At 42.3% G+C, this 18,268-nt stretch overlaps 1 protein-coding gene across 1 annotated transcript in view; it reads right to left on the bottom strand.

Moving 5' to 3' along the window:
- The window catches only part of COPG2 (COPI coat complex subunit gamma 2), a 135,816-nt gene that overhangs the window by 47,713 nt on the left and 69,835 nt on the right, over positions 1-18,268 (bottom strand). Inside the window, exons 10-12 of the mRNA XM_062199635.1 lie at positions 8,098-8,231; positions 7,516-7,583; positions 6,248-6,436 (exon numbers count right to left, since the gene is read on the bottom strand). Coding sequence (XP_062055619.1) covers positions 6,248-6,436; positions 7,516-7,583; positions 8,098-8,231 — 391 coding nt within the window. The remainder of the gene's footprint in view (positions 1-6,247; positions 6,437-7,515; positions 7,584-8,097; positions 8,232-18,268) is intronic.

The following is an 18,268-nucleotide window of genomic DNA, read 5'->3' as shown; positions in this document are numbered from 1 at the left end:
CGTGGGCGATTGCACACAGCCTGGATAACCTAACACTCCCACTCAGGACTGGGCGTGGGCGACTGCACACAGCCTGGATAACCTAACACTCCCACTCAGGACTGGGCGTGGGCGACTGCACACAGCCTGGATAACCTAACACTCCCACTCGGTACTGGGCGTGGGCGACTGCACACAGCCTGGATAACCTAACACTCCCACTCAGGACTGGGCGTGGGCAACAGGACACAGCCTGGATAACCTAACACTCCCACTCAGGACTGGGCGTGGGCAACAGGACACAGCCTGGAACGACACCCTCACCAAACGTGGTATTACTGATATATTCATTTTAGGATCTGGTGTGTAACGCATCACGATTCTGACTCTATTTCCTGGATGATTATAAGTTATTATTTGTATAGAGAGTCTACTTGAGACTCTGGATGCTTCGTTAACCAGGTCAAATTTATCAAAACTTCCTCTTGTATCTTATTCTAAAAATATTTCTCTTACTCTAGGATCATAAATTAGTTCACCTATGTTTTCTTCTAAAACATGTTTTTGGCTTTTGTACGTTTAGATCTACAATGCGTTTAGCATTGACCTATGTGAATGATCTGAGAAGTGGTTAAGATCCACCTTTTTCTCCATGTGGATACCCAATGGATGAATTTCATAATGTTACAATAACCATTTTATGTTAACTCAATGTTGAACTCCCAAATGTCAGAAAAGGAAAAGATAGGGCCGGCGCCGTGGCTCACTAGGCTAATCCTCCGCCTTGCGGCGCCGGCACACCGGGTTCTAGTCCCGGTCGGGGCACCGGATTCTGTCCCGGTTGCCCCTCTTCCAGGCCAGCTCTCTGCTGTGGCCCGGGAGTGCAGTGGAGGATGGCCCAAGTGCTTGGGCCCTGCATCCCATGGGAGACCAGGAGAAGCACCTGGCTCCTGCCATCGGATCAGCGCGGTGCGCTGGTCGCAGCATGCCAACCGCGGCGGCCGTTGGAGGGTGAACCAACGGCAAAGGAAGACCTTTCTCTCTGTCTCTCTCTCACTGTCCACTCTGCCTGTCAAAAAAAAAAAAAAAAAAAAAAAGGAAAAGATAAAAAATAAAAACAAAAACAAGTAAACAAAGTTTTAAACAGACCCTCTAGTAAGTAGGTTTATTTTATTTTATTTTTGACAAGCAGAGTGGACAGTGAGAGAGAGAGAGAGAGAGAGACAGAGAGAAAGGTCTTCCTTTGCCGTTGGTTCAACCTCCAATGGCCACCGCAGCTGGCGCACCGCGCTGATCCAAAGCCAGGAGCCAGGTGCTTCTCCTGGTCTCCCATGGGTGCAGGGCCCAAGCACTTGGGCCATCCTCCACTGCCCTCCCAGGCCACAGCAGAGAGCTGGACTGGAAGAGGCGCAACTGGGACAGAATCTGGCGGCCCGACTGGGACTAGAACCCGGGGTGCCAGCACCTCAGGCGGAGGATTAGCCTAGTGAGCCACGGCGCTGGCCAAGTAGGTTTATTTTAAAAAAAGTTGAGGTGCTATTTGATATATCTCAAAATTCAGGATGCATCCCTGACTCCTCAAGTCTGCATCCCCAAAATGTCCATTTCCCTTCTTTATTTCCTTCCTAAACAACCAGGTATGTTTGCATAGAAGTGTTTAGAAGGAAGTAATGGACACTATGAGAAATAGTGACTTGATCAGCCCTTGTCCTGACTGTTGATGAACTTAATACTTTATCCCTTTTAGTATTTTTTGGTTCTAGTTAATACCATTGGTTGAACTCTGTAATTAACACACAATTATTCTTAGGTGTTTAAATTTAACTGAAAAGTGATCTCTGTTAAATGTAAGAGTGGGAATAAGAGAGGGAGGAGATGTACAGTTTGGCACATGCTCAATCTGACTTGCCCCAAACGGTAGAGTTAGAAACGTGCCAGGGGATTCCAATGCAATCCCATCAAAGTGGCATGTACCAATGCCATCTCACTAGTCCAAGTGATCAATTTCAGTTCACAATTGATCACAATGATAGGTCTAAGAGTCAAAAGAGATCACATAAACAAGACCAGTGTCTGCTAATACTATCTGATAGAATTAAGAAGGAGAGAATGATCCAACATGGGAAGTGGGATACACAGCAGACTCATAGAATGGCTGATGTCCTAAATAGCAGTCTGGCCTCAGAATCAGCCTTTAAGGCACTCGGATCTGGCTGAAGAGCCCATGAGAGTATTTTAGGCACGGAAAGCCAAGACACTCTGGGGGGGGGGGGTGGGGAACCTAAATGAAAGAACTCTGTGAGTGAGATCCCAGTGGAAAGAACGGGCCATCAGAGAAGGAGGTACCTTTCTCTGAAGGGAAGAGAGGACTTCCATTTTGACTATGACCTTGTCTAAATAAGATTGGAGTCGGCGAAATCAAAAGGCTTCCATAGCCTTGGCAACTCATGACAAGAGCCTAGGGGGATTACTGATGCCATAAACAAGAGTGTCAATTTGTTAAGTCAACAACAGGAGTCACTGTGCACTTACTCCTCATGTAGGATCTCTGTCCTTAATGTGTTGTACAATGTGAATTAATGGTATAACTAGTATTCAAACAGTACTTTACACTTTGTGTTTCTGTGTGGGTGCAAACTGTTGAAATCTTTACTTAATTTATACTAAATTGATCTTCTGTATATAAAGATAATTGAAAATGAATCTTGATGCAAATGGAATGGGAGAGGGAGCGGGAGATGGGAGGGTTGCAGGTGGGAGGGAAGTTATGGGGGGGGAAAGCCATTGTAATACGTAAACTGTACTTTGGAAATTTATATTTACTAAATAAAAGTTAAAAAAAAAGGAAGTATATTTTTGAAACATGTGGTAGGGGGTGCTGTGGTGCAGCAGTAGGCTGCTGCCTGGGGACCTGCATCCTGTATGAGCGCCTGGCTTGAGCCCCAGATAGTTATCCTCTTCAATGCAGTCTCTTGCTGATGTATACCCTGGGAGGCAGCGGAAGATGGCTCAAGTACCTGAGTTCCTGCCCCAACACGTGAAACCCAGATTGCGTTCCAGGCTCCTGGCTTTTGCCTGTACCAGCCCTAGATGTTGTGGGCATCTGGGGTATGAAATCAGTGGATGCAAGACCTCTCTCCATCTATCTCTCTGACTTTCAAATAATATTAACTAATCAAAAAAGAAAAATATAAGGAGGGCTAAAGGTAGCAGCATATCCAATGAAACCTAATGACACTGATATTGGTTTTAAGATTTATTTATTTATTTGTTTGAAAGGCAGAATTACAGAGAGAAAGAGAGAGAGAGACACAGAGAGACACCTTCCAATCACTGGCTCACTCCCCAAATGGCCACAATGGCCAGAGCTAGACAAGTTCAAAGCCAGGAGCCAGGAGCTTCATCAGCATCTCCACCATGGGTGTAGGAGCTCAAGCACTTGAGCCATTTTCTGCTGCTTTTTTTGGAGCATTAACAGGGAGCTGGATCAGAGGTAGAGCAGCTGAGGCTTGAACCATTGGCCATATGGGATGTCAGTGTTGCAGGCGGTATCTTTACCTGCCACACCACAGTACTGGGCCCCAACCGTTTTGAATAATAAAACTCCATATAGGGGCTGGTGTCGTGACGCAGTAGGTTAATCCTCCGCCTGTGGCGCCAGCATCCCATATGGGTGCCTGTTCTAGTCCCGGTTGCTCCTCTTCCAGTCCAGCTCTCTGCTATGGCCTGGGAAGGCAGTGGAGGATGGCCCAAGTCCTTGGGCCCCTGCACCCACATGGGAGACTGGAAGGAAGGACCTGGCTCCTGGCTTCCGATCGGCAAAGCTCCGGCCGTTGGTGGCCATCTGGGGAGTGAACCAACAAAGGGAAGACCTTTCTGTCTTCCCCTCTCACTGTAACTCTACCTCGCAAATAAATAAAATAAAAATCTTAAAAAAAAAACCCTCCATATAGTCATAGAAAATAAGAGTTGGATAAAATACAAATGACATTCAATAGTTTGTTTGCAAACAAATGATTTGTTGCAATTTGGCGGATTTATTTTATAGGGTTAAAAACTAGACAAAGAACCACTATTGTGGCACAGTGAGTTAAGGTGCTGATATACCACATCAAAGCACCAGTGCTTCTGATCCAGATCCCTGCTAAACGTGCCTGGGAAAGCAGTGAGGGTGGCCCAAGTACTTGGACTCCTGCACCCATGTGGGAGATCTGGCTATTTGAGGAGTGAACCACTGGATGGAAGATTCTCTCTCTCACTCACTCACTCTACCTTTCAAATAAATAAATAAATCTTCAAAAAAAAAAAAAAAAGAGAGAGACCAATTAGTCATTCAGGAAGAGCTACTGTCAAGTGTAGAAAAGTTTAGTTTAACAATTGCAATGTTTTTTTTTTCATTTTTTTATGATACATCAATACTTTTATATATTTAATATATGATTACATAAATAAACACATGTGCATTTACCATACAGCTTTTTTTTTTATTATTTGACAAGTAGAGTTATAGACAGTGAGAGAGAGAGACAGAGAGAAAGGTCTTCCTTCTGTTGGTTCACTCCCCAAATGGTTGCTACGGCCGGCGCACTGTGCCGATCCAGGTGCAGGAGCCAGGTGCTTCTTCCTGGTCTCCCATGTGGGTGCAGGGGCTCAAGCACTTGGGCCATCCTCCACTGCACTCCCTGGGCCACAGCAGAGAGCTGGACTGGAAGAGGAACAACTGGGACTAGAACCCGGCGCCCTTATAGGATGCTGGCGCTGCAGGCGGAGAATTAACCAAGTGAGCCACGGTGCCGGCCCCTATCGTACAGCTTTTACAAAAGAGTACTTCTGCCTCCTGAAAGGTCCACATGCCCCCGATCACATCCCACTATTTCCTTCTCAGAGAGGATCACTCTCCTGACCCGATTTACCAGTTACCTTTTCTTCAGCTTAATAATATATATCCCAATTGTTCAGTTTTGCTTACTTTTTAGTAGTTATATGAATGCTATCAAGGCATAATTTCCTGCAACACACTCAACATGACATTCACACATTTTGACATCATTTTTATGACCATCTCTAACACACTCTTACTAGTTCTGGTCAACATTGCATTTTAAATGCCAGCTATTTTAATAAGGCAAGAAAAAGAGAGGCAACTGGATTGGAAATAAAGAAGTGCCTCTATTCACAGACGACAGGATTATTTATATAAACAATCCCAAGGGATGCATGTTACAACTACTAGTTCCAAATAAGGGAACTCAGCAAAGTCAAAGGTCACATCAAGTTAGCACAGAAAGCTTTAAAAAGTGCCTGTTAGAAAGATATACCATATTCATGAAACAGAAGACTTAATTCTGTTATACGTTAGTTCTGTCCCAGCTGATTTACAGATTCAGCACAATCCTGGTCATAATCCTAGCAGACTGTATTTCATAGAAATTGATAAGCTGGTTCCAAAGGTTCTATGAAAATGCAAAAGAACTAAAACATGAAAAAATATGGGTCTAGCACTGTGGCATAGCAGATTAAGCATCTGCCTGTGATGTTGGCATCCTACATGGGTGCTGGTTAAAGACACAACTGCTCCACTTCTGATCGAGTTCCCTGCTAATGCACCTGGAACAGTAGCAGAGGATGGCCCAAGTCTTTGGGCCCCAGGTCTCACAAAGGAGACCTTGAAGAAGCTTGGACTCCTGGCTTCATCCTGGTCTAGCTCCAGTCATTGCGACCATTTGGGGAGTGAAACAAAGGATGGAAGATTCTCTCTCTCTCTCTCTCTCTCTCTCCTCCTAACTCTGCCTTTCAAATAAATAAAAAATAAATCTTTAAAAAGAAACATGAAAAAAAACAAACTTGGAAGACCATATTAGAGATTCAAAAAGTCTCATAAAGCTACACCAATCAGTACAGTGTGGTACGAACATTGGAGTGACAGATGAGGGAACATGATAAATAGGCCAGAAATATACTGATGCTATATGGTTAGTTGCTTTTCAGACAAAGACACCAACATACTGGAAAAACACACTAGGTTGGAATATAGACCAAAATATAAAAGCTAAACTCATACAGTATTTAGAATAAAACACAAGAGAATATTTATGAAATGGAGGTAAACACTATTTAGAAGGGACAATTTTTAACAACTGTCAAAGAAAAAAACTGACAAATTAGACTTCGAAAAATTAAAAATTTCTGTTCCTCAAAAGACACTGTTAGCAAAAGAAATGAGTAAGCCACAGGCTGGGGGAAAGCATAATTGTGTTTAAACTATTACCTTGAATTCATCTGAAATTTCAGACACAAAAGACGAGATCTGCTTCATGAGCCTGTCCACACTGCTCTCACTCCCTGTTTTGAGCAGTGTGGTAATGGCTAGGGTAGCAATGCTCCTGTTGGAGTCTGTGATCAAGTTTTCTAAGTCCAGATTGCAGGCAGTAACTGCAGAAGGGTGCTTCATTGCCACCTTGTGGAAGGGCAAGAAAAACAGAGAGTAAGCAAACTGCGGTGGATAAAGGTCAGCACTCAAATTTTAATTAAGGTCAGTGGCAATCCAAAGGGGACAGTATAGGTGAAAAGTATTTCCAATTAATAAGGTATGATAAATCAACTGTTAAATGAATAACAGCCATGGTATAGCACAGAACTATATCACAGCCTGTCTTTATTAAATCTGGACTGTGTTTCTTATAGTGCATGCGTCCATGTATGTCTACTCTACTATATATTAGGATCTCTGGGAATAGGATCGAGTTTGGTAAACACTACTCAACAAAGACTGTTAGTATCTTATCCATACTTAAACCAGCAAAACTGGACTATCTGTAGTCAGTAAAATATGCCTGTCATTCTCTTGCCTCCTTCTTTAGTTGATGTCGTTCCACTACTGACTCAGAATCTCCTCTCATAATTCTGAACGTTTGAAAACACTCTGAAAAGTACTGGTGGCAAAATTCATTTATCAGAAAAACACAACCTAAGCTAATGTAAAAGAACATTAAGTCTTAGTATTTCTCACTTAGCAAGAACAGTCAAATGATTTGGGGGTAAAATGTATCTGAAGTGTGGTGGTACTAATTCAGGTTCAGATATAACAGCACCATATCATCTTTCTAAAATTCATAAAAAACTGAGCTGTGGGATTTATCTGGCTCCAAGATTATAGGTGAATGACTGATAGACATTTCCAAAAGCTGCACTGTCCAACACAACAGCCACATGTGGCTATGAACACAGGAAATGTGACTAGGAGAATGAGGAACTGGATTTTTAATTTTATTTTAATTAATTGAAATTAAAAATCTCTTAGGGCTAACGGCTATCACTGGCATGGCTCTTGAATATAAAATACTCAGAGGCCAGAAGTGAATTATAATTTCAGCTGGATAATAAAAAATTGCCGAATTTCAGGTAACATACAAATGAAGTATCATAGAAGTATAGCCGTAAGCCACAGGTGCTAACCTTGAGGAGCAATCCCAGCGCTTCTCACTTTGTGTCTCAATCAAACACTGATAAAGTCAGTACCTAGCAATGAACACTTACTTTATTCAAGGTCCTCACAGCTGCGTATCTCAAGGCCGGCTTAGGAGAGCTACAGAAAAGCTGAAGAACTAAGGCAAACAAAGAAAACCACTGTTCACTGCTCATTTTATCACACATCATATGACTAAAAACAAATATTTCATGAATTATATTCAAAATATGCAGAAGGAAATTAGATCATAGTATCAAAAACTCACATGAAAATACATCATCAAAAATAGAAGAATGGCTTTTTGTTGTAAAAGAATTAGACATCTCTTAATATGTGAATTCAAATGGTAGAAATATTGGTAGTTGTAAGCGCAAATGGGCTTTCTAAACATTAACAAAACACATTACCGAACACATTAATGGTATCTGTCATCTATGTAAAATTCTTTCAACAGTATTATATTGGGAATACAAATTTTAGAAAAAGAATAAAGAACAACTCAAATTATCTATAATGTATATAAGCTACTAGAACACAAAGGCTATATATACACACAGATCTGAGGTTCAAAAGTCATTCTTGATATCTACTATGCAGATCTACAGAACTTAAGACAAAAGCAAAAGCCACTGATCCAACATACACCTCACCTGAAACAGCAGGTGCCAACTCTCTGGCAGTACAGTTAGGGAGATGGATGATGGCGGAAGCAGCTTCATATATGACCATTTCATGTTTATTTCTCAAGCAGCTTTCAATGAAATCAAAGAGTGGGCTTTCATGGCTGCCAATAAATACACAAAGGTCATTATTCAGACAGGCAATATGCATGATGGCTGAAAGCACAGAGATCCAGGAGGACTTCCGGAACGGTGGGTGAAGGATCTGAAAATCCACTTCTCAAAACAACAATGAGAAAAAGGATCACTATAAACTTTATCAGAACTCTAGAAATTAACCAGACATGCAACAATCTAATGAGTATTATTAAATCTTGAAGGGAATGGTGAATTTTCTGGTATTTGGTATTTTGACTTGCCCTAGTCCCAGTTTCCATCTCCCTTCTTCCCTGTTCCTTAGGAGCTGGGAAATCAGCAATATCAGAACCAGAGCAGCCGTGAGGACTGGCATCCCAGCAGCCACCAGAGAAGGCAGGCTGCATCCTCACAGAACTGTCACATCTGACTGCCCGGTACCCCTAGAGAAGCCTCACTCAAAGGCTAATCCTGACTTCACCCGATTTAGAGCTTATTTAGTGAGGAAAGTCTTATTCTCACAGTTTGTCCAAAACCAACAGTGGCAAGTGGTTAATATTGCAGCTGCCAGAAGTAGCAATTCCAGATGAGGCAACCAAGAGACTGGCAACAATCCTTAGAAGGAAAATCTGGGAATGAGACCCACACCGGGGCTTTGAAACTTCCTGTGGTGCTTCAGAGGATCCAGCAGTCACGTGTGGAGGGATGACCAAATGCCCAGCAAAGAATCGACAAAGCCACAATCTCACCTATGCTTGACACTGAGACTCTGTGCAAGTGTGTGTGTGTGTGTGTGTATAGAAGCAATAAACCCCAAAAACAAAACAAAATTTAATAATAGCATAAGAATACATAAATGTAATAAAATGTAAAAAATGTAATAAAAGAACACAAGACTCTTAGTGTGAAATCAGAAAATCCTTCTAAGAAATCTAATTAAATGAAGAAATAGTCTGTTCATACACTTGAAGATCCAATATTATCAAGATGGCAACTCTTCCAAATTCACTTTCTCAAAAGAGACAAATTTCTGTTCACTGCAATTCTTACAAAATGCCATCAGGCTTTTTGTTGTAGAAATTCTAACCTGATCCTAAAACTCATATGGATATGCACAGCCCTTAAGAGCAGTCAACATAGAGCAATTCTGAAAAACCTTGCACAATGTCTGTGGGAAAATAAAATTAAAATGTAAGTTTACTTGGTGCAAAAACTATGAAATACATGCATAGTGGGAGTTCTCAAAACAGCCACGGAAAATACTTACTATTAAAAAGAAAACTATGCAGAGATTTTAAATTTGTTGCACCAAAATAAACTTCCCATTTAAATCCATTTTCATGCATTTTTAAATTATTCTTTAAATGTTTAACATGTAATACTCACACATTTGAAGGAGTACAGTACAATGTTTCAGCACATAAACACAGTGGACCAAATGAACCAATGTCTGCCGTCTACCAGATCCCTCTTCAGGTCTTCACACAGTACATAAAACATTGCTGTGAACTACAGCTGTGCAACTGCTCGGGGACACTGGAACGTCTGTGTGACTCAGTCGATGTCTGTTATACAACCTCCCTCCAGCCACTCTCCCTCCTTTTCCCAACCTCTAGTAATCACTACCTAATTTCAGATTTTTTTCACTTCCACGTATAAGAAAATACAGTTTTTATCTATCTGAGTCTGGTTATTTAACTTAACATGATCCTCAGTTCCCTCCATTCTGCTGCGAGCGTCAGGACAGCATTCCTTGCATGGCTGAGTAATAGTCCACTGACTGGGGACTGCGCATTCTCTCTACCCATTCAGTCCCTGATGCACAGCCAGGTGGGCTCCAGTCTCCACTACTGGGAATAGTGCTGCAATGAACATGTGGGTGCAGGGATCTCTCTCACACGCAGATTTCATTTCCTTTTCATCTATACCTAGAAGCGTTACCTCATATGGTAGATTTTTTCTTTTGTTTTTCCTTTCTCTCTTCCTTTCCTCTTTTCTTCCTGTCCTTCCCTCCCAGTCTCTCTCCTTCCTCTCTCACTACCTCCCCTCCAACTCTTTCTTTCCAGAACCTCCATTCTGTTCTCTACAACTGCCAAAATAATTCACAATTCTAACAACAGCACATAAGGGTTCTCTTTTCTCAATATTTTCTAATTTTGCCTTTTGGACAATAGCCATTCTAACTGGGGTGAGAGGATACCTCACTGGGGTTTGATTTGCATCTTCCTGACAGCTAATGATATGCAGCATTTTTTTCATGTATTATATGCTGGCCATTTCTTCTGAAAAATTCTATCCAAATTTTTTATCATTTCTTAGTTGGACTGTCTGCTCTATTGTTGTGTGAAATCCTCTATATTTGTTGTATTAATAATCAGATGCATAGTTTGTAAATATTTTCTCCTACTCTTATCAGTTATCTCTTCACTCTGTTGATTTCTCTCTTACTGTACAGAAGCTTCTTAGTTTAATTCCATCTATCTAGCTTTGCTAGTGCTATTTGTGTTTTGGGGTCTTATCCAAAAAAGTTGTTGACTATGCCAACATCTTGAAGTATTTATCCTGGTTTTTTTGTTTGTTTGTTTGTTTTTGTTTTTTTGTTTTTTTACAGGCAGAGTGGATAGTGAGAGAGAGAGACAGAGAGAAAGGTCTTCCTTTTTGCCATTGGTTCACCCTCCAATGGCCGCTGCGGCCGGCGCATCTTGCTGATCCGAAGCCAGGAGCCAGGTGCTTCTCCTGGTCTCCCATGCGGGTGCAGGGCCCAAGCACTTGGGCCATCCTCCACTGCCTTCCCGGGCCATAGCAGAGAGCTAGCCTGGAAGAGGGGCAGCCGGGACAGAATCCGGCGCCCCAACCGGGACTAGAACCCGGTGTGCCGGCGCCGCAAGGCAGAGGATTAGCCTGTTAAGCCATGGCGCCGGCCCTGTATTTTCTTCTAATAATTTCAGCTCCAATTCTCAGATTTAGACCTTTGATTCATTTTGAGTTGATCCTCCTGTGCACCGGCAGGTGGGGATGCGTCACTCCTGCATGTTGGTATCCAGTTACATCACCGTTAGTTACTGGAGAAGCTCTGCTTTCCATAGCATCTGCTTTTTTAGTGACTTTGTCAAGAATCAGCTGTAGACATGTGGGCTAACTTCTGGGATCTTTATCCTGTTCCACTGGTCTGTCTGCTTTTATGCCAGTGTCATGTTGTTCTGGTTTTAAGAAATTTGTTGTTTGTCTCCAAATTGGGTATTGTGATGCCTAGAACTTTTATTCAAGACTGCTTTGGCTATCCAGGGCTTGTTCCATAAGAATTTTGGAACTATTTTTCCTAATTCTGTGGAGAATGCCATTGGTATGTTGTGGGGATTGCACTGAATCTGTCAGTCATTGTGGGTAACACGGACTTTTTTTTTTTTTTATTTGACAGGCAGAGTGGACAGTGAGAGAGAACGAGAGAAAGGTCTTCCTTTTTCCATTGGTTCACCCCCCAAATGGCCACCACAGCTGGCGCTGCGCCAATCCGAAGCCAGGAGCCAGGTGCTTCCTCCTGGTCTCCCATGTGGGTGCAGGTGCCCAAGGATCTGGGCCATCCTCCACTGCCTTCCCGGGCCACAGCAGAGAGCTGGACTGGAAGAGGAGCAACCGGGACTAGAACCTGGCACCCACATGGGATGCCGGTGCTCCAGGTGGAGGATTAACCAAGTGAGCCACGGCACCAGCCTCAACATGGGCTTTTTAATAATATGGGTTCTTATGGTCTGTAAACATCAGAACTTTTCTCCTTTATGTTTTCTTCAGTTTCAACAGTGTTTTGTAATTTCCATTGGAGAGGTCTTTCATACTCTTGGTTAAATTGGCTGCAAGGTAATTTGTTACAGCTATAGGGAATGGAACTGCTCGTAAAGTTTCTGAGTGAGTTTGGTATTGGTGTAGAAACACGTGAGTGACTTCTGTGGGTTGATCTTGTAGCCTGCATCTCTGCTCAGTTAGTGTATCAGGTCTAATAGTATCCAGGTGGGGACTTCAGGTTTCTCTGTAGAATCATGTCACCTGCAGAGAGGGATAACTGGCCGTCCTCCTGTCCTGTCTGAAAGCCTCTTACTTCTTTCTTGGCCCTCACAGCTCTGCTAAAACTTCCAGTACTGCAGTATTCAGAGTGGTGGGGTAGACAGCCTTCTCTTGTTTTCAAATCTTACAGGGAATGCTCTCAGCCTCTAACCTTTCAGCACAGTGTTGGCTGTCAGTCTGTTATGCACATCATTTATTATGTTGAGGAATGTTTCTTCTATATATAATTTAAAATTATTAAAATTTTACTTGAAAGGCAGAGACAAAAAGATTTTCCCATTACCTGGTTCATTCCTTAAATGTTCACTCCAGCCAGAGCTGGGGCCAGGTCAAAGCCAGAAGCCTGGAACTCAGTGTGGGCCTCCCACATGGGTGGCAGGGATCCAGGTATTTCAGCCATCTCCTGCTGCCTCCTAGGGTGCATACAGCAGGGAGCTCGACTGGAAGTGGAATAGCCAGGACTCAAACTAGGCACTCTGATATGGGATGCAGGCATCCCAAGCAGCAACTTAACCTCTGTGCCTAACACCCACTCAACATATACTTTTTCAGTTTTTATCATGAATGGATGTTGAAGTTTTATTGAACGCTCTTTCTGCATCATGTAACATGATCCTAAGACTTTTATCATGTTTTTAAAGATTTATTTATTTATTTGAAACTCAGAGTTACAGAGAGGAGAGGGAGAGAGGGAGAGAGGGAGAGAGGGAGAGAGGGAGAGGGAGAGAGAGGGAGAGAGAGAGAAAGAAAGTGTCTTCCATCTACTGGTTCACTCCCCAGATGGCTGCAATGGTCAGAGCTGCGCCAATCTGAAGCCAGGAGCCAGGAGCTTCTTCCGGGTCTCCCACATGGGTGCAGAGGCCCCAGCACTTGAGCTATCTTCCACTGCTTTCCCAGGCCATAGCAGTAATGTTTAAGAGATCAATTCTATACAGGGTGCTGTCACAATAGTAAATGTACATGCACCCCATACCAGGGCACCTGGCTATTTAAAACAAATGTTAATGGATCTAAAAGGAAGCACAGACTCCAATACAATAACATAGGGGACAACACCTCACTTTCATCAATGGACAGATCAACTAGACAGAAAATAAACAAAGAAACAACAGAGCTAGTCTACAGTATGGACCAAGTGGAACTAATTGATAGCTACAGAACATTTCATCCCACAGTTGCAGAAAAAAACATTCTTTTCATTGGTGCTAGAACTTTCTCTGGGATAGACCGTATGCTAGGCCATAAAGCAAGTCTCAGCAAATTAAAAACCACTGCAATCATACTATGTATCTTTTCTGACCACAGTGAAATGAAGCTGGAAACTGACTATTTAAGAAACTCTAGAAAATATGCACACACATGTAGATTGAAAAACATGCTCCTGAATGAATAGTGAGTCACAGAAGAAATCAAAAGGGAAATAAAAAATTCCTGGAAATGAATGAAGATGACAACACAACATATCAAAACTTATGAGATATGGCAAAAGCAGTGTTAAGAGGGAAGCTTAGGGGCCAGCACTGTGGTATAGCAGGCAAAGCTGTTGCCTGCAGTGCCGGTATCCCATATGGGTACCGGTTCGAGTTCTGCTGTTCTACTTCTGCTCCAGTTCTCTGCTATGGCCTGGGAAAGCAGCAGAGGTTGGCTTAAGTCCTTGGGCCTCTGTACCCATGCAGGAGACCATTGGAAGCTCCTGGCTCCTGGCTTTGGATCGGCCCAGCTCTGGCTGTTGTGGCCATTTGGGGAGTGAATCAGCAGATGGAAGACATCTCTCTTTCTCTGCTTCTCTATAATTCTTCCTTTCAAACAAATTAATAAAAAAAAAAAACTAATTCCAATTCTTCCCAAACTATTTAAAACAATGCAAAGGGAGGGAATCCTCCCGAACTCCTTCTCTGAGGACAGCATCACCTTAATTTCAAAACCAGAAAAAGATACAACAAAGAAAGACAACTATAGACCAATATCCCTGAGATACAAGAATCCCTAACAAAATACTAGCTAATCAAATACAACAACACTGAGAAAGCTCATTCTCCCAGTCCAAAAGGGATTTATCCTTGGTATGCAGGAATGGTTCAGCATATGCAAATCAATGAATGTGATACATCATATTAACAAATTGAAGAATAAAAACCATAAGATTATCTCAAAGATACAAGAAAGCATTTGATAAAATACATCGTTTCATGATAAAAACCTTAAGCAAATTGGGTATAGAAGGAACGTATCTCAACAAAATCAAGGCGTTATATGACAAACCCACAGCCAGCATCATATTGAATGGGGAAAAGATGGAAGCATTTCCACTAAGAGCTGGAACTGGACAAGGATGCCCACTTTCATCATTACTATTCAATATGGTTCTGGAAGTTTTAGCCAGAGCCATTAGGCAAGAAAAAGAAATCAAACGGATACAAAATTAAAAGAGGGAAGCAAATGATCTCTGTTTGCAAATGACATGATCCTATATATAGGGAAGCCAAAGATTTCACTAAGAGACTATTAAAACTCTTAAGAGAGTTTCGTAACATTGCAGGATATAAAATCAGCACAAAAATCAATAACCTTTGTATACACAAAAAAAGCTAGGGCTGAGAAAGAATTACTTAGATCAGTACCATTCGCGATACCTACAAAAAATTTTAAATGCCTTAGAATAAATTTATCCAAGGATGTAAAAGATCTCTACAATGAGGCCAGTGCCGTGGCTTAACAGGCTAATCCTCTGCCTTGCGGCGCCGGCACACCAGGTTCTAGTCCCGGTTGGGGTGCCAGATTCTATCCCGGTTGCCCCTCTTCCAGGCCAGCTCTCTGCTATGGCCCGGGAAGGCAGTGGAGGATGGCCCAAGTGCTTGGGCCCTGCACCCGCATGGGAGACCAGGAGAAGCACCTGGCTCCTGGCTTCGGATCAGCGCAATGTGCCCAGCCACAGCGGCCACTGGAGGGTGAACCAACGGCAAAAAGGAAGACCTTTCTCTCTGTCTCTCTCTCTCACTATCCACTCGGCCTGTCAAAAAAAAATTTAAAAAAATAAAATAAAATAAAGATCTCTACAATGAAAATTACAAAACATTAAAGAAAAATAGAAGATGACACCAAAAAATTCTAAAAATCTTCCATGTCCGTGAATTGGAAGAACTGACATCATCAAAATGTCCATACTACCCAAAGCAATGATAATCAAAATAGCCTGCTACTGGCACAAAAATAGACGTGTAGACCAATGTAACAGAATGGAATCACCAGAAATCAGCCCACACATCTACAGCCAACTAATCTTTGACAAAGGAGCTAAAATCAATCTCTGGAGAAATGTCAATCCCTTCAAAAAATGATACTGGGAAAATTCAATCTACATATCCACAAAGTATGAAACAAAATCCTTACCTTACAGCTTATATAAAAATCAACTCTGAATGGGTCAACGATCTAAATCTATGACCCAGTGCCATCAAATTACTGAAGGAACACATTGGGGAAATTCTGCAGGACATTGGCATAGGCAAAGACTTCTTGGAAAAAAACCCAGGAAGCATAGGCAATGAAGAATAAAACAGACAACTGTGATTGCATCACGCTAAGAAGCTTCTGCACTGCGATGAAAACTCAACAAAGTGAAGAGCAACTGAGAGAATGGAAGACAGCATTTGCAAACTATACAACTGACAAAGGATTAATATCCAGCATCTAGAAAGAACTCAAGAAACTCGACAACAGTAGAAGAAAAAGTCCAGGTACGAAATGGCCAAAGTGGGAGTGCCACTGTGACAGAGTGGGTGAAACTGCTACCAGAGTTGCTGGCATCCCATATGGGTGCTGGTTTGAGTCCTGGCTGCTCCACTTCCAATCCAGCTTCCTGCTAATGCATGTGAAAAGGCAGCGGAACATGGCCAAAATGCTTGGGTTCCTGCACCCATGTGGGAGACCCCGAGGAAGCTCCTGGCTCCTGGCTTTGACCTGGCTCAGCCCCGGCTGTTGCCAACTTTTGGAGAGTGAACCAGTGGATGGAAGACCTTTTTCTCCATCTTTCTCCCTGTAACTCTGTCTTTCAAATAAATAAATAAATAAATAAATGTTTTTCTAAAAAGTGAGCAAAGTACAGGAGCACACATATCTCAAATGATGAAATGCAACTGGCCAACAGACAAATGAAAATATGCTCAGGATCACCAGCCATCAGGGAAATGTAAATCAAAACCACAATGAGGTTTCACCTCACTCCACTTTGAATGGCTATCATCAAAAACAAAAACAAAAACAAACAAACAAACCACAGTGGCAGGACCAACACTGGTGCAACAGGTAAAGCCATATGGGGAGTGTCCCATCTGGGCAGTGAACCAGCAGATGGAAGACCTCTTTCTCTATCCCTTTCTGCCTCTGACTCCCTGTAACTCTACCTTTCAAATAAATAAATAAATAAATCTTAAAAAAATGCTGGCAAGGATTGGGGGAAAAGGTACTCTAATCCACTGTTGTTGGGAATGTATACTAATGCAACCATTATGAAAGACAGTATGGAGATTCCTCAGAGATCTGTAAATAGATCTATCATATGACCCAGTCATCCACTCCAAGATTTTACCCAAATGTAATGAAATCAGCATATGAAAGTTATTTTGTCCCCATGTTTATTGCAGCTCAATTAGACCATAACTAAGATATGGAATCAACGTAGTTGTCCATCAACTGATGACTGAATAAAGAAAATGTTATTCAGCCAAAAAAACAGAATGAAATTCTGTCTTTCGCAACCAAATGGATGCAACTGGAAACCATTATGCTTAGTTCAATTTTGATGATATAAATAATGGAACTGACACCTTTTTATTTGTTTCCTTGTACACATGGGTAAGTATTTGTGGCACACTCTCAGAAGAGAAACTGCTGGATCACAGGCACTGCACATGTTGTTTGCATTAGGCAAAATGACCTAATGACACCTTCCTCAGAATGTATTATTAAGCAAACACAAAACTGTACATAGAAAGCCAAAGAACTGATGGTCAGGCATCGTGGTGCAGCATGTTAAGCTGCTGCCTGGCTTCCTGCATCCCATATCAGAGTGCCTGGTTTGAGTTCCACCTTCCCTTCAGAGCCAGCTTTCTGGTAATATACACTCTGGGATGCAGCAGAGGATGGCTCAAGTACTTCCATCCCTGACACCCACATGGGAGACTAGGTGAATTCCAGGCTCCTGGGTTTGGACTGGCGCAGGCCTGGCTGTTGTGGCATTTGAGGAGTTAACCAGTTAATTAAGATTTCTCTTTCTGTCTCCCTCTTTCTGCCTTTCAGACAAAATACAAATAAATATACATTATTTTTAAAAGGAGGAAGAAATTATGAGAATTAACAAATGAATCTAAGAGGTGAGTTGCGAGAGTCATTTTGTCCAAAATGGATCTGCTGAGTTCCCAGAAAATGAGCTGCTCCCTGTTAACCTCCATAACAACTGGACTAGCCAAATGTGTGAGACAATCAGTCTTGGCCCCCACAGAGCTTGGACTCCAGCTCCTTTCTACCTGCAAGGGGTCCAAGCATGAGTACTGACAGAACATTCTTGCTACTGACAAGCCCAGTCATATAGGTAGGTGTAAGATTTGGGTCCAAGCCCCTGATTATGACAAACTAGTTCCCTTCAAAATTTATACTAGTCTGTCAAAAACGGGCGGAGGCCAAAATTATGCCATGTTGTACAGCTTCTGCATCCCACCTTGGTAACAAAAGTAAGTAGCTGGAGCTTCTGGACTTCATTCCACTTAAAATCCTCAAAGCTCCAGGGTATTGTGCCTCTTCCAAGTTATGAAAACTGTCCTGCTGACCTCTGCCCACTGGCCTAGAATGAATGGGCAATGGGGGGACCAGTGTATCTGGTATTACTCAGTTTCTGTGAGTTTCCCCCAATGCTTAGTACTCCAGGCTTTATGCGAATTCTGCTTGGCCATTTGTGCTTAATTGTATACAAACTGTCACAGCAAATTGGCATCAAGTCAAGTTTCTGCTG

The sequence above is a fragment of the Lepus europaeus genome, chromosome 1 (assembly GCF_033115175.1).
Source record: "Lepus europaeus isolate LE1 chromosome 1, mLepTim1.pri, whole genome shotgun sequence".
Taxonomy (NCBI): domain Eukaryota; kingdom Metazoa; phylum Chordata; class Mammalia; order Lagomorpha; family Leporidae; genus Lepus; species Lepus europaeus.
Note: the sequence above shows the minus strand (reverse complement) of the source record. Positions and strands in the feature narration are given on the sequence as shown.